At 47.1% G+C, this 23332-nt stretch overlaps 1 protein-coding gene across 1 annotated transcript in view; it reads left to right on the top strand.

Moving 5' to 3' along the window:
- The window catches only part of SHANK3 (SH3 and multiple ankyrin repeat domains 3), a 667177-nt gene that overhangs the window by 508915 nt on the left and 134930 nt on the right, over positions 1-23332 (top strand). The window contains exon 13 of the mRNA XM_077807959.1: positions 13420-13495. Within this exon, the coding sequence (XP_077664085.1) occupies positions 13420-13495 (76 nt within the window). The remainder of the gene's footprint in view (positions 1-13419; positions 13496-23332) is intronic.

Here is a 23332-nt window from a genome sequence, read left to right as displayed (position 1 = left end):
TTAAATCACCCTCTGCACCAGATGATGGGAGGATAGTTAATGTAACATTAATTTTTAATAAAAGACTCCAGAGACGATCCTGACAACTACAGTCTGGTAAACCTAACTTCAGTACCAGGGAAATTGATTGAAACTATAGTAAAGAGCAGAATTATCAGACACATAGATGAACACAGTACATTGGAGAAGAGTCAACATGGCTTTTGTGAAGGAAAACCATGCCTCACCAATCTACTAGAATTCTTTGAGGGGGACAACAAATGTGGACAAAGGCAATCCGGTGGATATAGTGTACTTAGACTTTCAGCAAGCCTTTGACAAGGTCCCTCACCAAAGGCTCTTAAGCAAACTAAGCCGTCATGGGATAAGGGGGTATGTCCTCTCCTGGATCAGTAACTGGTTAAAAGACAGGAAACAAATGGTAGGAATAAATGATCATTTTTCACAATGGAAAGAGGTAAATAGTGGGGTCTTCCAGGGATCTGTTTGGGGACCAGTGCTGTTCAACGTATTCATAAATAATCTGGGAAAGGAGGTAAACAGTGAAGTGCCAAAATTTGCAGATGATACAAAACTAATCAAGATAGTTAAGTCCAAAGTAGACTGTGAAGAGTTACAAAGAAATCTCACAAAACTGGGTGACTGAACAGCAAAATGGCAGATGAAATTCAGTGTTGATAAATGGAAAGTAATGCATATTAGAAAAACTAATCCCAACTATACATACAAAATAATGGTGTCTAAATTAGCTGTTGCCACTCAAGAAAGAGATCTTGAAGTCATCGTGGATAGTTCTCTGAAAACATCTGTTCAACGTGCAGCAGCAGTCAAAAAAGCTGACAAAATGTTAGGAACCGTTAGGAAAGGGATAGATAATAAGACAGAAAATACAATGCAGCTGTATAAATCTCTGGTACGCCCACACCGTGAATACTTCATGCATTTCTGGTCACCCCATCTCATAAAAGATGTATTAGAACTGGATAAAGTACAGAGAAGGCAGCAGAAATGATTAGCGGGGTGAAACAGCTTCCATATGAGGAGAGATTAAGACTGGGACTGTTCAGCTTGGAAAAGAGATGACTAAGGGGGGTATGATAGAGGTCTATACAATCAGGACTGGAGTGGAGAAAGTGTTATTTCTAGGGAAGTGTTATTTACTCCTTCACATACCGCAAGAACACAATGAAATTAATAGGTAGCAGGTTTAAAACAACCATAAGGAAGCATTTCTTCACACAATGCATAGTCAATCTGTGGAACTCATTGCCAGGGGATGTTGTGAGGCCAAAAGTATAGCTGGGTTAAAAAAAAAATTAGATAAGATAATCCATGATAGGTCCATCCATGGCTGTTAGCGAAGATGGTCAGGGACGCAACCCCATGCTCTGGGTGTCCCTAAACCTCTGGCTGCCCAAAGCTGGGACTGAATGACAAGGGGGTGGATCACTCCATAATTGCCCTGTTCTGTTCATATCCTCTGAAGCAATTTGTGCAGGCCACTGTTGGAAGACAGGATATTGGCTAGCTGAACGATTGGCCATTCCTATGTTCTCACTCTGCTCCTAGTATAGAGACAGAAGCTGGTGAAGAGTTTCTGGTAACAGGCTGCTAAGTGATCCTTGCAGTTGCTGCCTGGACACTTCTGTTCCAGTAGTTTGGGGGGGGGGGGCGTGTCTGTGATGGCCAGTGCAGCCATTTCTCTGAGAGCATGGCCAGGTGCCCCTTGCAAATTCTTCAGACTTTCTTCATCCAAGGCTGCAGCCTGTTTCTTGATGTTCTGTCACGAGCAGAGTTCATGGATGTGTTTCCAGGAGTACAGGCTGAGGGGGGCACCCAGGGGGACCAGATAGCAAGGGGACAGGGGGTGGGAGGTAATAGGCTCGTATATATGACAAAGCCCTGAATATCGGGACTGTCCCTATAAAATCAGGACATCTGGTCACCCTAGGGGCACCTGTTCCCAGGACTGAATGCGAGCAGGCTGGCGAGTTGCTGTGAGTGATCTTAGAGTCAGGACAACAGCAGCCCTTTTGCAGCAGTCTGTTCACCGTTCGCATCGTGTTATTGCCCTAGCAAGCTGTTAACATATTCCTCTCCAGGCACAAAGTGACGTCTTGCCAATAAGCGTGTTGTTAATTCCTTGGCTCTCGGAGCCAGCTTTCCCCAGGGCCGTGGGGCCAAGGCTCAGTGGAGGATCAGCCAAGCACAGGACTGTGAGGATTCATGTGGCGGCCTCAGCCCCCATCGCACCTGCATCCATCTCCAGGAAGTCTCTCTTGGCATTAGGTAAATGTCCTCCACTAATGGGCCCAGCAACAGGACCAAAGAAGGCAAAATAATGAGTCAAACAGCGATGGCAGCTGAGATTGACAAGGCTGGTTTTGGGCAGAGCTTTCGTTTGCGCTGTGACGATCTGCGTTCTGTCACTGTCTGCTCGTCACGGGGATGGAACTGCTGGAGTCTGACAGCTCAGCACCCGGGGACCACTGCAGGCATCTGCTAGGCTGCCGTTGTGGCCTTGCCACCTAGGTGGGACGGCTCCAGGTGCCTGCCCTGCTCACTGCGCTCTGACCGTCTCCTTGCGCCTAGTGTGGGTATTTCTGCCACTGCATATGCTGCATGCGCCCTGCTGCCAGGTCGTCCCCAGGCACCTGGGGTGCACATGTCCGCAGCACAGCATGGCTGTTTCTTCTAGACTCCTCACTCTCACCAGGCCTCTGTGAGCGTTCGCCGCGTTCTCACTGTGCACTCCCCCTCCCATTGGGATTCTGCGCATGATGGAATCACAGAAAGCACCTGCCCTGCTCTCGCCACCCGCCCCAGAGCACCAGGTGTATCAGGGCACTCACCATGTAGATGGGACGCTGCTGCAATCTGTCATACTCTCACTGTGTTCTCATAAAGAACATAAGAACGGCCAGACTGGGTCAGACCAAAGGTCCATCCAGCCCGGTATCCTGTCTTCTGACAGTGGCCAATCCCAGGTGCCCCAGAGGGAGGGAATCTAACAGGTAATGATCAAGTGATCTCTCTCCTGCCCTCCATCTCCACCCTCTGACAAACAGAGGCTAGGGACACCACTCCTTACTTCTGACCACATGCTGCAACCTACTGAGTGAATTGGGGCACTTGCCCTCTAGATGGCCTACCCATGGGCATGGCTGTGCCCTCCCTACACGCTTGCCGTAGCAGTATATTGCTCAGCTGTTACAGAGATGGGTGCGGTATCAATACCTTGGGTGATGGATGCGGAGAGAGATGCGTGTCTGCTGTGGTTGCCACCTATGAGACATTACTGTAACATCTGCTCTAGTCTGTGTTCTATTTAGGCTCTGATGCTGTGCCATCATTGTGGTATCTGGGCACTTTCAGTAACATGTTGAGTAACAAGACTAGTTTCTTTCACAGGTGGTTCTTTCGCCATTTCTCTCGCTGGACAGTAAATTGCATATGGAGATAATTTTATGTTCTGTGTGTTTGTTGTCTGTAAGTATGGTGTGATACGTGTGTTAATTTGCTGCCAGCTGGCCACCCTGGATGGGCCCCCCACCAGTGCCCGCTCTGCTGGCTCGCTGCACTGTACGGGCAGTGTTCACCAGTGCCTGATCTGCACAGGTGTGTTCTCACCACTTGCATGGAGCGAATGTGACTGTCAAGCACTCACTACCCTCCTGAGGCTCATCCTGGGTCGTCCAGGTGCTCTTTATGCACAAGAACCGTGGCTGTGACCCTCTTATTCTGTGCTCAGCCCGTGCTGACCCGGCACACGTTGACATGGGAATCCAGAGAAGGTGTTACCTGCATGCAGGCCCTGCGGAGCTGTTCAGAGGCAGAGTCTATCTGCTTTCCCGGACAGAGCCCTTCTGTCAGCCCGGGGCTCAGATTAGCTGATAATAGGCTCTGTTTGGAACATCTGCTTGATCAAGACTCGCTGATTATCCGAGCTGCTGAGACAAGAACTGGAAGGTCCAAAGGTTAAATAAATGTCTGACTAAACAGCAGCAGCAGCTTTGGACTTAGCCAAAGTCTCTCAACTGTGGGGTGAGATTACCCTCTGCTGGTGACAGGGAGACCCTACACTGTCAGCACCAGAGGGCAGAGGAAATACACCTCCTGCGGCACCACTCCATGCCCGAATGGGCCTTTCTGGCTCCTGGGACAAGGGACCGTCCACAGCTCCTAGCGCAGGAAGGAGACGAGTGGGGACCAATCCTAGTATTTCACAGGATCGGGAAATGATCGCGCATGGGAGCAGCTAGCACACCTCAGAGGAGGTGGAGGGGCATGGTTTGGTATGCAGGAGGCAGCAGGCACAGAGCATCACACGCCTGGAGGATCGGGAAGAGTGTGCTGGGGGTGGGGCGCACAGAGGAGCATCACCCTGAGTGTCCACACCACAAAAGGGATGTTGCTGTGAGATTTCACTCCCCGCCCCCACCTCTTTTCAGGCAAAGCATTTAGCCAGCAGATTCTCCCTAGAGGCAGAAAGGATTGTTGTCACAATAGTGGAAATAGAGTCCGAGGATGCATGTCGCCTGAAGGGACTGTTATTGATGGGACACTGGGAACTCGGGAGCTGGGCTGGAAGCAAACGACCACGTGGGCAGAGCAGTGCACAGAGTTTAATAAAGTCCCACTTTCATTCAGCTTCGCGCATTTCCAATCAAACACGGTGGCAGTGTCTGAGCAGTGTGTTCTCTGGAGTGCAGCAGCTGGCAGTGGGAGCCCTGGGATGCAGTCTTAAGTCCCCTGTAGCCCTGGGTTTTGCAGACACAAACCTAGGCCAGCAATGGACCCAGTGGAACTGTACGCAGACCTGGCCATGCAGGAGAGCAAAGTTGTTGTTTTCCCGTATTGGGGAATAAGGCAGAGATTCTGCACCACTCTGAAGCTCCTCCCTTGCCTCACGGCAATCCTGGGGCCCTGGACCCATTGCTCCCCGAAGCGGAATGGATCTGTGGAGCAACGCAGGTATCTCACTGGAGACTAAGGTGAAGGGGAGAGGATACACTCCGGGGTTACTGCCTCACACACACTGGCTGCTACATGCAGTTCTGGGGACTCCCTAATTCAGGCATTTCGGGTCAATCACCATGTGCAGGAGCGGCTGCTCCAGGAAGTCAGTCTCGCACTAGACAGGTGCCTAGACATGGGGCGTGCAGCAGGGAGCCTCAAGAGGAAGGATGGAGGCCCTGGGAGGCATGACACCCCCAGAAGTACACGCAGGAAGACAACAGCAAAGGAGAGCAGGCAGCCAGGGTTGCATACCCATAGTGAGATGCATTTACTGTGGGAAACAGCCTGAGCGGATAAAGGAGACAGGCCCTGCACTAGGCCGGCATGGCAGGGGCTGTGGCAAGTTGAACCGTGTTAGCCGTGTGTGCCAGAGCAGAGGAAGTTCTCAAAATGATTCAGTCAGGCGTGTGCAGGTCGAGTTGGCACATCAGCCCGCGGTGACGACATCATGACTCTCTCAAGTCCAAGAGCATATTATGTTCAGGCTGTCGGAACAGGAACCAGCACGGGATGATACCAACCTCCATGCATAGTAGGGAAACGGCCAAGGCAATTTCACTGCATAGAAGAGCCTTCTGCAATGTGATTCCTTGAGGTGAACTGGACTCGATCATCTCCGTGGAAAAGAAAATTTCCAATCTAATAATGTACAATAAGAGCATAATGCAGCCCATAGGAGAATGAGACCTCAGAGTAACTAGCCTGAAAAATGCCAGACGGTCCTGCTGAAGTTTGTGGTGGTGGATGGTAAGCACCGCGTTCCCCTTTTAGGGAATACTGCCATACAAGCCATGGGTCTGATCAGGGTGCAGCATCAGAACTTAATAACTGCAGTGGACGAAGCAAAAGGGGGACTCCCATGGACAATGGAGACAATTTTAAAAGCCCGTGGGGATGTTTTCAAAGGCAGTGGGTGCCTGTAAGGGAAGCTGCGCCTGGAAGTAGGCCCCACAGTGGAACCTGTGTTCACCATGAAGGAACGTTCCAGTGGCACGGTGTAATCCTGCATGCCTGGAGCATGAACGTCTACAGAGCAGGGATATCATAGCACCTGCAGAGGCCACTGTGGCCTGGGTAAGCAGCATGATGGTGTAAAGGAGCCATTCGGCAATTATGTGTCTGCACAGGCCCAATACCAGTGAACCAGGCTTTGAGAAGATACCACTGTCCACTGCCCATCATTGATGACATCTGGCCAAAGCCAGAATCTTTACAGCGTATGATGTCAGGAAATGGGTTTTGGTCCGTAAGCCTGAATAAAGAGTCCAGCATGCTGACAGCCTTCGCAACACCGTTTGATTGCTACAGATGGCTGTGTATGGCAATAGGTATAAGCCCAGCACCAGAGCAATTCCAGAGAAGGCTCAGCCAAGCGCTGGAAGACTTGGCTGCGGTGAAAGTAATTGCAGGTAATATCCTTGTCGTGGGTGAAGGGAGTCATGACAGAACAAGACACGACACAGAACTTACACGCTTTTTTGCAGCTGTGCAGGGATAAAAACATAAACTCAACCCAGAAAAAAACTCAACAGTGTGCTACTAGCCAGGAGAGCGACTGATACTCCAGTTCGATAAATTGGAAAATGGATTGAGGATAGCTCTTTTGTAGGAGAAGCCAGTTACTCAGCCAATTGAATCCTGTCAGAGAAAGAACAAGGGTATGCCCAAATAGAGAGAGACCTTCTGGCTGTGGAATTTGGAGTGGAGCAATTCCATCAGTGCCCCTATGGCTGCCCAGGAATAGTGCAATCAGATCACAGATCGCTAGAGATGATCGTGGCAAAGCCCCTTCTGAGTGCTCCAAAGAGATTACAGCGCATGGGGCTGCACCTCCAGCACTACCAAGTAGAGCTCAGATCTCGTCCAGGATGATTACTGGAGTTAGCTGGCAGCCCGAGCAGGGCATATATATCCAGCATCAGTGAGTTGGGGAAAGGGGATCAGGACATAGTGTGTTACTGGAATCAATCTCCAGTTTCAACAGTGAAACTGATGGAAACCAAAGAGGCTAGGGAAAAGGGCACCCAACTACAGCCAGTCAAGAGAACGATACTAGCAGGTGGCCAGAAGACAAAATCCAGGTACTGTAGGAGTAGAATCATACGTTCAAATGAAAGATGGGTTGAGTGTGTAGGATGGAAGGATATTTCGAGGACAGAAATCTGCTGTCCCACCTCTTTACCTAAGGATGTCATGCAAAAAATACACACTTCACACCTAGGCATTGACAGCTACCCTAGATGGGCTTGAGAGTGACTTTACTGTCTGGGAATGAATACCCAACTTTGCGGGGAGTGACACCTGCCTGTTGGGTGATACAGTGGACTACTTTTCAAATTTTTGGGAGGTTGCTGCCCTGCATGATACAAGAAGCAGGCCACTGATTGGCACACAAAATGTAAAGTGTACATCTAGGAACGAAGACCAAAGGCCATATTTACACAATGGAGGGCTCTGTTCTGGAAGCAGTAACTCTGAAAATGATTTGGGGGGGGGCGGGGGTGTCCTGGTGGATAATCAGTGATCATGAGCTCCCAGTGCCATGCTGTGGCCAAAGGGGGTAATGCCACCTTTGGGTGCATAAACAGGGGGATCTCAAGGAGAAGTAGAGAGGTTATTTTTCATCTGTATTTGGCACTGGTGTGACTGCTGGAATCCTGTGTCTAGTCCACAGTTCAAGATGGGTGTTGATAAATTGGTGAGAGTTCAGAGATCCATGAGAATGATTGAAGCGTTAGAAAACATGCCATATAGCGATAGATTCAGGGTGCTCTATCTGTATAGCTTAACAAAGAGAAGGTTAAAAGGTGACTTGATTGCAATTTACAAATACATACATGAGGAACAAATATTTAATAATAAGCACTTCAATCTAGCCGAGAAACCTACAAAACAATCCAATGGCTGGAAAAAGAACAGGAGTACTTGTGGCACCTTAGAGACCACAAGTACTTCTGTTCTTTTTGCGGATACAGACTAACATGGCTGCTACTCTGAAATTTGTCAATGGCTGGAAGTTGAAGCTAGAGAAATTCAGACTGGAAATAAAGCACAATTTTTTAACAGAGTAATTAACCACTGGCACAATTTACCAAGGGCTGTGGTGCATTCTCCATCACTAACAGTTCTTAAATCCAGATTGGATGTTTGTCTAAAAAAAATGGCCCTGGGAATTATTTGGGGGGCAGTTCTCTGGCCAGTGTTACACAGGAGGTCACAATAGATGATCACAATAGTCCCTTCTGGCCTGGGAATCTAGGAACGACTGAAGGCTGTCTTTATGAGATGTGGCATTCCAGACACTGTATTCACTGACAACAGTCAACAAACCCCAATCTACCTTGGAAGAATTCAAGTACTTTGCACACAAATGGGAGTTTGACCACAACACCTCCTTCCCAGCACACCCACAGAGTAATAGTAAGGTGGAATCAGCTGTGAAAATAACCAAGAGGCTGTTTGTCCTGGATCAGATCGCTTGTTAGCATTTTTGGCCCACAGGGATATCAAAACAGGCCAGCACAGGCTGGGGGGGGGGGGGGGGGGAGACCAAAACCCTGGTACCAAGGAGAGGAGACCTGTTGCAGCCAGAAGGATGAAGATGCCGCCCAGAGGAGTTGGCCAACAATCAGAGAAAGCAGGAACTAGAGTATGTCAGGTCAGCCAAGGACCTACCAGCCTTGGAAACTGTGAAGATCCAGCCATTAGAGAGACACCAGCAGGAGTGGACTAAAGGCGTTGTGAGGGGTGCAATGGGACCCCAGTCATACAAAGTGACTACGTAAGAGGGACACGTGAACTGAAGGAACAGGAGACGCTTAGGAGCCAGCAGACACAGTCCCCAGAGAGAGCTGACAGAAATATAGGGATTGTCACTGGATGGAGAAACAGCGAACCACCCAGAGGCAGCCCCGCAGAGAGGAGGGACACTCCACAGAGAGACAGGTGACAGGGAGATGGAGATAGGTCACTTCTGGTATGATCACCTGGTGAGGAGACCAGTTTATCTCAAAGACTGTGTAAGCAGCTGAGTCTGTGTTACAGACAAGATGCCAGCTCAGATATGTGGTAGCAACCTCTGGCTGAAGAGACACGGGGAGAGGGTCAGGGCATCAGCTATTTGTTTTTAATAACTGTCAAAATGTTCAAAAGTAGGGAAGATGTATAGTGATTGGTGGAACTGGAGTCGGATCATAGAATCATAGAATATCAGGGTTCGAAGGGACCTCAGGAGGTCATCTAGTCCAACCCCCTGCTCAAAACAGGACCAATCCCCAAGTAAATCATCCCAGCCAGGGCTTTGTCAAGCCTGACCTTAAAAACCTGTAAGGAAGGAGATTCCACCATCCCCTAGGTAACGCATTCCAGTGCTTCACTACCCTCCTAGTGAAAAAGTTTTTCCTAGTATCCAACCTAAACCTCCCCCACTGCAACCTGAGACCATTACTCCTCGTTCTTTCATCTGCTACCACTGAGAACAGTCTAGATCCATCCTCTTTGGAACCCCCTTTCAGGTAGTTGAAAGCAACTATCAAATCCCCCCTCATTCTTCTCTTCTGTAGACTAAACAATCCCAGTTCCCTCAGCCTCTCCTCGTAAGTCATGTGTTCCAGTCCCCTAATCATTTTTGTTGCCCTCCGCTGGACTTTTTCCAATTTTTCCACATCCTTCTTGCAGTGTTGGGCCCAAAACTGGACACAGTACTCCAGATGAGGCCTCACCAATGTCGAATAGAGGGGAACAATCACATCCCTCGATCTGCTGGCAATGCCCCTACTTATACATCCCAAAATGCCATTGGCCTTCTTGGCAACAAGGGCACACTGTTGACTCATCTCCAACTTCTCGTCCACTGTAACTCCTAGGTCCTTTTCTGCAGAACAGCTGCTGAGCCACTCGGTCCCTAGTCTGTAGCAGTGCATTGGATTCTTCCGTCCTAAGTGCAGGACTCTGCACTTGTCCTTGTTGAACCTCATCAGATTTCTTTTGGTCCAATCCTCCAATTTGTCTAGGTCCCTCTGTATCCTATCCCTACCCTCCAGCGTATCTACCTCTCCTCCCAGTTTAGTGTCATCTGCAAACTTGCTGAGAGTGCAATCCACACCATCCTCCAGATCATTTATGAAGATATTGAACAAAACTGGCCCTAGGACCGACCCTTGGGGCACTCCACTTGATACTGGCTGCCAACTAGACATGGAGCCATTGATCACTACCCTTTGAGCCCAACGATCTAGCCAGCTTTCTATCCACCTTATAGTCCATTCATCCAGCCCATACTTCTTTAACTTGCTGGCAAGAATACTGTGGGATACCGTGTCAGAGGGCCCATGTTCCGTGGAGGAACTGTTATGGGGCAGGACACAAGGAAGACATGAGGAATGCAGGGAGTTAGGCTGGAGGCAACTCGGCCAGAGGGACAGAGCAGTGCACAGGGTTTGTCCTTCAATTTATCCTCCCTTCCCGTCTGTTGTGTTCCTCTCCCTCACTCTGCCCCTCCACACATGCTACGGAACAGGGAAGCTGCTAGGTTAGATCAGACCAGTGCTCCTTTAATGAGGTATCTGGTTTCTGAGAGTGACCAGAAGCAGTTGCTTCAGAGGGAGGGGCAAGAAACTCCATAATGGGCAATTTATTGAATAACCTGTTTACGGAGAAGCTTCTTCTGGACCCCATCAGTAGGTTGTTGGCTTATGCCCCGAAGCAGGAGGGTTTATATCTGTTCTTTAAAGACTCCATGTCTCAAATAACCATAGAAGATTTCATTCTGTGTAACCATCAATCCATTTTTGAATCCTATTAACGTCTTGGCCTCAATTGCATCTTACGGCAGCGAGTCCCGCAGATTAATCATGGGTCATATAAATAAAAATAGTGTTTACTTCTATAGTTTTAAATTGTTGCTTTTTAGCATTTCATTGGAGTTCCAGTTACTGTATTAGGAGAGAGGGTGAATAGAAGCGGCTGATTTACCTTCTCTCTCTCATTTTGTATTTCTCTGTCATGTCACATCTTAACACAGTTCATATCTTTTCCAGCTCACCAGTAGGAAAGTTTCTTCAGCTTTCTAATCATTTCCTTTGCTCCCTCTGTTTCTGTTAGGTCTTTTTTGAGGTGCTGTGATCAAAACCAGGTGCAGCAGTCCAGCCCAGAGTACCCCGTAGATTGCTAGAATAACACCACCATTGGCATTATTATTTTCTATCTGCTTTGTTGGGGCTGGTCTTCCCTGAAGACTTACATCGGCATAGCAACGTCTCTCAGGGGTGTGAAAAGTCTGTCCTCCAAGAGACATAGTCATGCCAACCTAATCCCCAGTGTATCCAATGCTAGACTGACAGACGCATTCTTCCAGCAACCTAGCTACCGTCGCTTGGGGAGGCGAGTTAACTACAGCAACAAGAGTACGTCCCTCACAGCTGGAGTGAGTGGCTACGCTGAAGCGCTCGGGTGCAGCTGTGCTGCTGAAGTGTTTTAATTGTAGACAAACCCAACACTTGTGTTGCTTTCATTCATTGTCTTTGCATTCTGAGCTGCCCTGGCCCGTTGCCTCATCCCCCTGCATGTACTGTATTCACGTCTATGATTCTACTGCATTCACTTCTCTTGGCCGTTCATCTCCCACTGGTGGCTGAGGTCTCAGGACAGCACCGGCTCTGTCCTTCTCTTAGTAGCACTGTCTTCCACAAGAAGCAGCCAAGTTGCCCCCCCCCTTCCGAAGTCTAGCTGCCTAGGTAGCTGCCTTGCCTTGAAAGAAAGACTCTGGATAACTGCAGATGCAACTTCTCCCAAGCACATCTGAGAGGCAGCTGCTCCTAGGACTGTTAGCACCACACTTGGCTGCCCACCCCCTCTCTCCCCAGCAACCTGCTCCCATGTCCCCGTGTGTGCGTTTGAATAGAGCTGAATGTAGATGTATACCTCTAGAAACAGAATGCAGCCGTACTTACAGGCTGTGCGGGAACTCTGAAAAACATTTGGGGGTTGTGGTGAAGAATCAGCTGAATGTGAGCTCCCGGTGTGATTCTGTACCCAAAAGGACTAATTTAATCCTGGATCCATAAATTGGGGTCTCGGGTATGAGCAGAGAGGTTATTTTACCTCTGTGTTTGGCACTGGTGTGACTGCTGCTGGGATACTGTGTCCAGTTCTGCTGCCCACAGTTCAAGAAGGATGCTGATGAATTGGAGGGGGTCAGAGAAGAGCCAGGAGAATGACTATGATTCTAGTAATAAACTACATAGATTGAGCTCCTTGACTCTAACAAAGAGAAGGTGAAGGAGTGACTTGGTTACAGTTTCTAAGTGCCTGCATGGGGAACAGATAGTTAATAATGGGCTCTTCAGTTTAGCAGTCGAAGGTGTAACACAGTCCAATGACTGGAAGCTGAAGCTAGACAGATTCAGACTGGAAATAAGGTGTAAATTGTTGATAGTGAGAGTAATTAACCATTGGAACAATTCACCCAGGATCACAGAGAATTTTAAAATCCCTGACAATTTTTAAATCCAGACTGGATGTTTTTTCTAAAAGCTCTGCTCTAGGAATTATTGTGGGGCAGGCCTCCGGCCTGTGCTGTGCAGGGGGTCAGACCAGATGATCACAGTGGTCCCTGCTGACCTTGGAATCTATGGGCATGTCCGCGCTGCAAAAAAACGCTTGCAGCTGGCCCATGTCAGCTGACTTAGGGTCACAGAGCTCGGGCTGCAGGTCTGTGAAATTGCAGTGTAGATGTTGGGCTTGCACTGGAGCCTGGGTTCTGGGACCCCACAAGGGAGACAGCCCCAGAGACTAGGCTCCAGCCCAAGCTTGGATGTCTGCACTGCAATTTTATAGCCCTCAGCCCAAGCTGCGGGTGTTTTATTGCAACAGTTTCTGCACCCACCAAATGTGTTTGAACTTAAAATCCAGACCTAAGGGCCAGGTCCAACTCCAGTGACAACAGTGGGAGCTGGATCAGCGACATATGAGAGTGTGTCTCGCCTGTACCTTATTCCGTGTGGGTTTCTGAACATTCGTTAAGTTTTGGGACAAACCTTTGGTGCTTGTCAACCAGTGGGTTGGAAGCCATATTGAAAAGTCCTTGTAGAAAACTCTTTTCTGTTATGTGCTTGTGGATCTTTATTCAGAGACACTCTGAGAAGTGAAGAAGTGTCTATGTATGGACACCTTCTGGGACAGAGGAGTATGCGTGCAAAATCTCTGTAAATGAGTCTGTGGGGGTACATACGGAGATGAAGAGGGGTATGTATGCACAAATGGGTGTCTGTGTAGACACGTACCTGGAGGGAGCAGGTAGAGGAGCATATGCATGCCTGCTCATGCAGTCACATACTTTCAGGAAGATGGTTCTTATCCCATCTTTCAGCAGCATGAGAAATCTCTGCTTTTTTCTTACAGAAACAAGAGAGGACAGGACAAAGCGTCTCTTCCGACATTACACTGTGGGTTCATATGACAACTTCACCTCTCACAGGTAAGTGCCAGACTACCTCGTCGGTGAGAGACGGCAGAAAATGGGACTGGTATCTCCTTTATTTGTGTTACAGTAGATCATGGGAAGGGAGCTTCCTTCAGTCAATCCACATTCTATACTGACCGTCCAGGAGTGGGTTCTTTAGGCAAAAGGCTGAGATTGGTGATGAATATGAGGTTGGTGCCTGAGATTAGGAATAAAAGTACTTTTGGTGGCAGAGAAGTAGGGGTCCGAGAAGAGCCTTTTTACCCTAGTGACCCATGTTGGGGAATTGTGTCGGGCATCCTGGGAGCTGGAGCCTGAGCACTGGGTAGGGATGGAGAGTCCATGGGGCTGGATTTGTTGCATCTGAGAGTGCTAAAGGAATTGGCGGCTGTGATTGCAGAGCCATTGGCCATTATCTTTGAAAACTCGTGGCGAACGGGGGAAGTCCTAGATGACTGGAAAAAGGCTGATATAGTGCCCATCTTTAAAAAAGGGAAGAAGGAGGATCCTGGGAACCACAGGCCAGTCAGCCTCACCTCAGTCCCCGGAAAAATCATGGAGCAGGTCTCAAGGAATCTATCCTGAAACACTTACATGAGAGGAAAGTGATCAGGAACAGTCAGCATGGATTCACCAAGGGAAGGTCATGCCTGACTAATCTAATCGCCTTCTATGATGAGATTACTGGTTCTGTGGATGAAGGGAAAGCAGTGGATGTATTGTTTCTTGACTTTAGCAAAGCTTTTGACATGGTCTCCCACAGTATTCTTGTCAGCAAGTTAAAGAAGTATGGGTTGGATGAATGCACTATAAGGTGGGTAGAAAGTTGGCTAAATTGTCAGGCTCAACGGGTAGTGATCAATGGCTCCATGTCTAGTTGGCAGCCGGTATCAAGTGGAGTGCCCCAAGGGTCGGTCCTGGGGCCGATTTTGTTCAATATCTTCATAAATGATCTGGAGGATGGTGTGGATTGAACTCTCAGCAAATTTGCGGATGATACTAAACTAGGAGGAGGAGTAGATACGGTGGCAGGTAGGGATACGATACAGAGGGACCTAGACAAATTGGAGGATTGGGCCAAAAGAAATCTGATGAGGTTCAACAAGAAGAAGTGCAGAGTCCTGCACTTAGGACGGAAGAATCCAATGCACCGCTACAGACTAGGGACCGAATGGCTAGGCAGCAGTTCTGCGGAAAAGGACCTAGGGGTGACAGTGGACGAGAAGCTGGATATGAGTCAACAGTGTGCCCTTGTTGGCAAGAAGGCCAATGGCATTTTGGGCTGTATAAGTAGGGGCATAGCCAGCAGATCGAGGGATGTGATCGTTCCCCTCTATTCGACATTGGTGAGGCCTCATCTGGAGTACTGTGTCCAGTTTTGGGCCCCACACTACAAGAAGGATGTGGATAAACTGGAGAGAGTCCAGCGAAGGGCAACAAAAATGATTAGGGGTCTGGAACACATGACTTATGAGGAGAGGCTGAGGGAGCTGGGATTGTTTAGTCTGCAGAAGAGAAGAATGAGTAGGGATTTGATAGCTGCTTTCAACTACCTGAGAGGTGGTTCCAAAGACGATGGTTCTAGACTATTCTCAGTGGTAGAAGAGGACAGGACAAGGAGTAATGGTCTCAAGTTGCAGTGGGGGAGGTTTAGGTTGGATATTAGGAAAAGCTTTTTCACTAGGAGGGTGGTGAAACACTGGAATGCGTTACCTAGGGAGGTGGTGGAATCTCCTTCCTTAGAAGTTTTTAAGGTCAGGCTTGACAAAGCCCTGGCTGGGATGATTTACTTGGGGATTGGTCCTGCTTTGAGCAGGGGGTTGGACTAGATGACCTCCTGAGGTCCCTTCCAACCCTGATATTCTATGATTCTATGATGGAGAGCTCTGGTTCTCTGCTGGAGAAGGACAGAGGGGACGCTATGTGTGTGCCTGAGATAAAACAGGGACAGGTGTGTTAGAAATGCCATAGTTGAGATAGGGCTGGAGCGTTCTGGGACTGGAGGTCTGGAGGTGGTATGTGGTTTGCTGCATTTGAGACAACCCCTAGATAAAATGTAAAGAGTTACAGCACTCAGCATGGAAATAGTTAAGAGAACGGGGTCTCTGTTGTTACACAGCCATGCTTGGCCTGGGCTATGCGTGACTGGGAGACATTCGGAACAGAAGGGGTCCTAGAACTTGGTTTGGTGTTTGAATACAAAGCTGCACCTGGAGCTGAGTTTCTATGTGAGGTATTTGGCTGTATAGAGAAGGGGATAGGCTTGATGGTGCTTTGAGGATATGATCTCTGCTTACTCCTATGCGCCTATGCTTGTATAAGGTATTGGTCGGTGCAGGAGAATGGGATAGGCATTACAGAACGTGATACGATATGAACAAATTGTCACAGATCTTTATAGGAAAACAATCTCTCCAACCACATTGAAATCCTTCGAGTGTGTCAACAAAAGAGTGGATGAATGTTATTCTATTGAGGTTCTGATAACAAGACCATCAGTGTGGTGTCTGGGCACCTTTGAGGAGAACTGGTAGATGTAATTTATATGCATTTTCCAAAAAAGCCTTTGACAAAGTCCCTCAAGAGGGGCTGGTAAGGGTACTGTGTGGTCTTGGGTACGAAGCAAAGTTCTGCCCTAGATCAGAAACTGGCTAAGAGACAGAAAATGGCAATATGTGAATAGTGGGGATTCCCCAGGGTTCTCTGCTAGATCTAGTGTTGCACGGGTAATGATCAATGGATCCATGTCTAGTTGGCAGCCGGTGTCAAGTGGAGAGCCCCAAGGGTCGGTCCTGGGTCGGTTTTGTTCAATATCTTCATAAATGATCTGGAGGATGGTGTGGATTGCACTCTCAGCAAATTTGCGGATGATACTAAACTGGGAGGAGTGGTAGATATGCTGGAGGGGAGGGATAGGATACAGAAGGACCTAGACAAATTGGAGGATTGGACCAAAAGAAATCTGATGAGGTTCAATAAGGATAAGTGCAGGGTCCTGCACTTAGGAAGGAAGAATCCAATGCACCGCTACAGACTAGGGACCGAATGGCTAGGCGTCAGTTCTGCGGAAAAGGACCTAGGGGTGACAGTGGACGAGAAGCTGGATATGAGTCAGCAGTGTGCCCTTGTTGCCAAGAAGGCCAATGGCATTTTGGGATGTATAAGTAGGGGCATAGCGAGCAGATCGAGGGACGTGATCGTTCCCCTCTCTTCGACATTGGTGAGGCCTCATCTGGAGTACTGTGTCCAGTTTTGGGCCCCACACTACAAGAAGGATGTGGATAAATTGGAGAGAGTCCAGCGAAGGGCAACAAAAATGATTAGGGGTCTAGAACACATGACTTATGAGGAGAGGCTGAGGGAGCTGGGATTGTTTAGTCTGCAGAAGAGAAGAATGAGGGGGGATTTGATAGCTGCTTTCAACTACCTGAAAGGGGGTTCCAAAGAGGATGGCTCTAGACTGTTCTCAGTGGTAGCAGATGACAGAACGAGGAGTAATGGTCTCAAGTTGCAGTGGGGGAGGTTTAGATTGGATATTAGGAAAAACTTTTTCACTAAGAGGGTGGTGAAACACTGGAATGCGTTACCTAGGGAGGTGGTAGAATCTCCTTCCTTAGAGGTTTTTAAGGTCAGGCTTGACAAAGCCCTGGCTGGGATGATTTAACTGGGAATTGGTCCTGCTTCGAGCAGGGGGTTGGACTAGATGACCTTCAGGGGTCCCTTCCAACCCTGATATTCTATGATTTTTTAATATATTAACATCTTGAGAAAGGCTGTGAATAGTGAGGTGTCAATTTGCAAATGGCACAAAATTATTTAAGCCAGTCAAGACTAGAGTGGATGGTGGGATTTAACCAAGACAGATGAATGGCAGGTGGAATTTACTTTTGACAAATGCAAGGTGTTGAACATCAGAAGGAACCATTTGAACTACTCATTCAGATTACTGAGTTATAACTTCAGTGTGATCACTTAGGACTAAAGACCTGGTATCGTCATGAGCAGCTCAGGGGAAACATCTGCTTGGTGCACAGTGACAGCCAAAAGCAAACAACATGTTAGGTTGTATAAAGAAAGGAACAGAAGATATTACTGAAATTGTTGTAATATCATTATATAAGTGGAAGATACAGCTTGGAATGCCGTATTCAGTTCTGGTCATCCCATCTCAAACGAGAGAGAGAGAGCAGAAATAGAAAGGGTCCAGTGGTGAAAATGTCCAGGAGCATAGAAAGACTTTGGTATGAGAGGAGACTGTAAAAGTTAGGGCTAAACTGGGTACTCCTATTTGCTCTCTAATAATACAATAACACAAAGGCTTAGTCTGTGCTATAAAGATTTGCCGGCATATCTGTGTCGACAAGAAATGTGAAAGAAATCACACCTCCTAGCTGACTTTGCTGTGCTGGGAAAACCCATCACGCTGATGCAGCTATGCCGACAGAAGAGTACTTCTGTCAACTTAACTAGTGTCATATGGGTCAGTGGTTTGGCTAAGCCGTCAGAGTTCCTTCTCGGGTCAGCTTAACCGGTGACTCCAGCAGGGGGCTCTGCCAGCAAGGCCATACCAATATAGCGATATTGGCAAAGCATTTGTAGCGTAGACCAGCCTGCAGATGCTCAAAGAAACTGAAATGCCATGTGTTCAAAACTGATAGAACAAAATACTTTTTACGTAAAACATAATGAACTTGTTGAAATCAAAGCCAGAAGTTATCATTTAGATCAAGAGTTTAGAAAGGATTAGGTATTACTTTAGATAGGATGAAAGCGATAAAACCTTCATGCTTCAGAGAATAAGCCAAACGCTTACTAACAAGGAGGAAAAGTCCTCTATGAGCTGATTATTCCAAAATTGTTGGGTATGTTGTTTCTTGTACATTCTCCTGAAGCAGCTGATATTTAGCACTATCAAAGATGGGAGACTGGGTTAGGTGGACCATAGGGCTGATCCAATGCAACAATTCCTCTGAAGTCACTGTGGGTGGCTAGTGTTTGATAACAGATTGAGTTGCACTGAGGGAAAGCGGCTGGGAAGTGCTGATGTCACAATGGTTAGGTTAGTATTAGGACGAGGAGACTGTTTGGGATGTTGGGATTAGAGACATGCCACTGATGCTTCAGTTGGTTCTGGGTGGAGATGGTTTCCGTGACATGGCTGGTTTGGGCATGTGACAAATAGCTCTTGTTGCCTTAGAGAGGCAGGCTGGAAAGGGTGTTAGGGTTATTATAGGATGAGGATTGGAATGGCGAATGAAAAGAACTGGGGCTGGTATTGAGTAGCGTGGTACACCTATTTGCCTGGATGCCCATCACCACTGGTAAAGTTTGCAGATAACACAAAAATTGGGGGAGTGGTAAATAATGAAGGGGACAAGTCACTGGTGCAAAGCAATCTGGATCGCTTGGTAAACTGGGTGCAAGCAAACAATATCAAATAAAAAACCACAGTAGGAGGACCAAAATAACGCCACCATGGCTAAACAGCAGAGTCTGGAGGCTGTTAGAGACAAGAAGGCATCCTTTAAAATTTGGAAGTCAGTCCTCATGAGGAAAATAGGAAGGAGCATAAACTCTGGCAAGTAAAATGTAGACAAGTAGTAAGGCAGGCCAATACAGAATTTGAGAAGCCCTTGCTGGAGATGCAAAAACTCAGAGTAAAAATTTTAAAGTACATCAGGAGCAGTGGATCACATTGTAGTGGGGTTACTAGATGACAAATGTGTTAAAGGAGAACACCAAAGACAAGACCACTGCAGAGAAGCGAAATGAATTCTTTGCATCAGTCTTCATTGCAGAGGATGTTACATCAGAGCTATTCAGATTTGGACGACAAATCTGAACTGTCCCACATTGATGTGTCAGTGGAAGAGGTTTTAGAACAAATGGTAAATTAAACAGTAATAAGAAAATGAGTACTTGTGGCACTTTAGAGACTAACCAATTTATTTGAGCATAAGCTTTCGTGAGCTACAGCTCAAATAAATTGGTTAGTCTCTAAGGTGCCACAAGTACTCCTTTTCTTTTTGCGAATACAGTCTAACACGGCTGTTACTCTGAAACCTAAACAGTAATAAGTTATCAGGACCAGCTGGAATTCACCCAAGAATTCTGAAGGAACTCAAATATGAAATTACAAAACTACTAGCTGTGGTATTTAACCTATCACTGAAATCGGCCTCTGTACCAGATGACAGGAAGGTAGCTAATGTAACACTGATTTTTAAAAAGGGCTCCAGAGGAGCTACTGGCAGCTACAGGCTGGTGAGCCTAACTTTAGTATTGAACCAATTGGTTGAAACAGTAGTAAAGAACAGAATTTTCAGACACATAGATAAACACGATTTGTTGGCTTTTGTAAAAGGAAATCATGCCTCACCAATCTGTTAGAATTCTTTGAGGGAGTCAGCAAGCATGTAGATATAACATACTTGGATTTTCAGAAAGACTTTGACAAGGTCCAATTCCAAAGGCTCTTACGTAAACGAAGTAGCCTTGGGGTAAGATGGAAGGTCCTCTCATGGATCGTAACTGGTTGAAAGATAGGAAACGAAGTATAGAACTAAATGGCCAGTTTTCACAATGGAAAGAGGTGAACAGTGGAGTCCCCCAAGGATCTGTACTGGGACATGTGTTGTTCAACATATTCATTAATGATCTGGAAAAGGGGGTGAACAGTGAAGTGGCAAAGTTTGCAGATGATTCAAAATTATCCAAGATAGTTAGGTCCAAAGTAGACTGCAAGGAGGTAGAGGGATCTCAGAAAGCTGGGTGACTGGGTGACAAAATGGCAGATAGAACTCAATGTTGATAAGTGCAAAGTAATCCACATTGGAAAAAATAATCACGCCTATATACAGAATGATGGGTTCTAAATTAGCTGTTACCACCTAAGAAAGCGATCTTGGAGTCATTGTGCACAGTTCTCTGAAAACTACCGCTCATTGCACAGCAACAGTCAGAAAGGCTAAAGTATGTTAGGAAGTACTAGGAAAGGAGTAGAAAATAAGAGAGAAAATATAATAATGCCACTATATAAATCCCTGATGTGCCCACATCTTGAGTGTGCGTGGTTCTGGTGGCCCCTTCTCAAAAGAAAAAAATATATAGTGGAACTGGAAAAGGTTCCGAGAAGGACAACAAAGATAATTAAGCGTGTGAAATGGCTTGCATAAGAGGAGATACTAAAAAGGTTAGGGCAGTTCACCTTAGAAAAGAGAAGACTAAAGAAGATATGATAGAGAGCTATAAAATGATGAACAGTATGGATAGTACTTACCTTTTATGTTACTTTACCTATGAATAGTGTTACCCTTTCACACAATACAAAAACCAGGGGTCACCTGATTAAATTAATAGGCTGCAGGTTTAGTACAAACAAGAGGAAGTACTTTTTCACACAACACGAAAGTAACCTGTGGAACTCATTGCCGTGGGATGTTGTGAAGGCCAAAAATATAACTGACTTTGAAAAAGAACATGATAAGTTCATGAAGGATAGGTCCATCAATGGCTATTAGCCAAGATGGTCAGGACACAACCCCGTGGTCTGAGTGTCCCTAAGCCTCTGGCTGCACGAAGCCGGGAGTGGAAGACAGGGTTGGATCTCTCCATAACTGCCCTGTTCTGTGCACTCCCCCTGAAGCTCTGGTATGGACCAATGCTGAAGACAAGATACTGGCCAAGATGGACCATGGTCCGACCAACTATGGCAGCTCTTGTGTTCTTAATGTGCATTTTAATACAGCTAAATGTATACATCTAGGAACAAAGAATGCAGGCCATGCTTACAGAATTGGGGACTCTATCCTGGGAGGTAGTGACTCTGAAAAAGATTTGGGGGTCATGGTAGATAATCACCTAAACAAGAGCTTCCAGTATGGTGCTGTGGCCAACAGAGCTAACGTGATCCTGGGGTGCATAAACGAGGGAATCTCTGGTAGGAGCAGAGCGGTTATTTTACCTCTTTCTCTGGAACTGGTGTGAACGGCTGGAATTCTGTGTCCAGTTCTGGTGCACACAATTCAAGAAGGATGTTGATAATTGAAGAGGGTTCAGAGAAGAGCCACGAGAATGATTAACGGATTAGAAAACGTACTGTATAGTGATAGACTCCAAGAGCTCCATCTATTTAGCTAAACAAAGAGAAGGTTAAGGGGTGACTTGATCACAGTCCGTAAGTATCTACGTGTGGACAAATGTTTAAGGGGCTCCTCAGTGTAGCAGAGAAAGGCATGTTCCAATGCCTGTAAATTGAAGCTAGACAAATTCAGACTGGAAATAAGGTGTAATTTTTTAACAGTGACAGTAATTAACCATCGGAACATTTTACCAGGGGTTGGGGTAGATTCTCTAGCACTTAAAATTTTTAACTCACGAGTGGATGTTTTTTCTAAAAGTTCTGTTCTAGGAATTATTGTGGGGTAGGTCTCTGGCCTGTGCTGTACAGGAGCTCAGACTAGATGATCACAATGGTACCTTCTGGCCTTGGAATCTGTGACTCTGTGATCAGTGATATGAGGTTGGAATTGCTGTGATTTTCTTTGGAAAATAGAAATATCACAAATAGTGAGAACTTGTTTTCCTCTTTGCCCTCAGCAACTGCTTCAGAGCTGAGATCTTTTCTTCTGAAAGCATCTTTCCAGGCAAGGGGAGCAGTAGACAGATATAACAGTGTACAGGTGCATCCCCCAGGTGGCTGATGTGGGTAGCCCCTGTTGGGAAAACCCAGATCCAAATATTATGGATTAAGGTGCCGTGAACCAACAGTATATTGGGGAAGGAAAATTCTGATTTCAGACTGGGGCAGAGAGCAGGCAAGTCTCTCCAGGAGAAGGGAAACTCTGATTTCAGATCTGAGCAGTCCAAGCTCACTAGCTTTCTAAGGCAGTGCTCTAGGGTGGAACTGCTGATACCTGCTCCCAGCAGGCCATGACATGGTATCCCCAGGAGTGCATAGGTTGGGTTGGCCTAACAAGCTAGTACATCTGAAACTCATTTGTTGCAGAAGCTGTGCAACAAACCAAAGAGTGCAGAGATGGTGAGATAATATCTAAGGAACTGTCGGCTCAGTATAGCAAAGCAGATTAAAATGATTTGAAGGAGAGCACTTATCCTGCCATCTCTCACTTCACTGGAGATCTCGAGAGTGGAAAGAGATCAACTCAATTACATTGTTTAAGGAAAGACTTCAAGGTGCTTGAGAAAATTATATACCATCTAGCTTAAATTGCAGGGAAAGTCTTTGTAATAGTTTCCAGGTGTGAATGGATGTCCCCCAGTGTGCAGTACGCAACAGCTGGATCATAGCAAAATAGCAGGTTTGTGGGCTTAGAAGATTTACTCATCCTCCTCTTAGTTTAATAAATTGCAAGGAGAGCCTAACAACCAGGCTGCAGCTGCAGCCCCGCCTACTGGTAAGGGTCTGCGGTAACACGCGAGGAGGGGAACCCAGGCCCTCCCACTCCACCAAGTTCCAATGCGGGGGCTCTTTTGGGTATTGTAAGGCAGCAGTCTGTTCCCTGTGGTCCAGCTAACACTCTCCCGTGTCTCTTCCTACCTCTCTGCCCCTCCTTGGCCTGTGTCATGGCTGGCAGTTGTCCCTGGCAATCTGTTCCACAGGTCTCAGTGGGGAGCCCCAGCTCCACGCAGTAGGCCTCTCCCTGGGAATGCCGTCCTGGCATAGTCCTGCTGCAGCAGTGAGCGCAGATCTGCTTCTCTCCACCGCCACCCTGCTGTGCTGAAGAGGCTCCCTGTTAAATCCCTGCCTCAGGCCAGTCAGCTGGGCTTCCCAGGCCCAGAACTGCTCCTGCATCCTTCGCTCTCCAGTGGGAGGTTTACCCACCCATCGCA

Source organism: Eretmochelys imbricata, chromosome 1 (assembly GCF_965152235.1).
Source record: "Eretmochelys imbricata isolate rEreImb1 chromosome 1, rEreImb1.hap1, whole genome shotgun sequence".
In the NCBI taxonomy this organism is placed as follows: domain Eukaryota; kingdom Metazoa; phylum Chordata; order Testudines; family Cheloniidae; genus Eretmochelys; species Eretmochelys imbricata.
The sequence above is the reverse complement of the archived record's forward strand: the minus strand, read 5'-3'. Positions and strand labels throughout refer to the sequence as shown.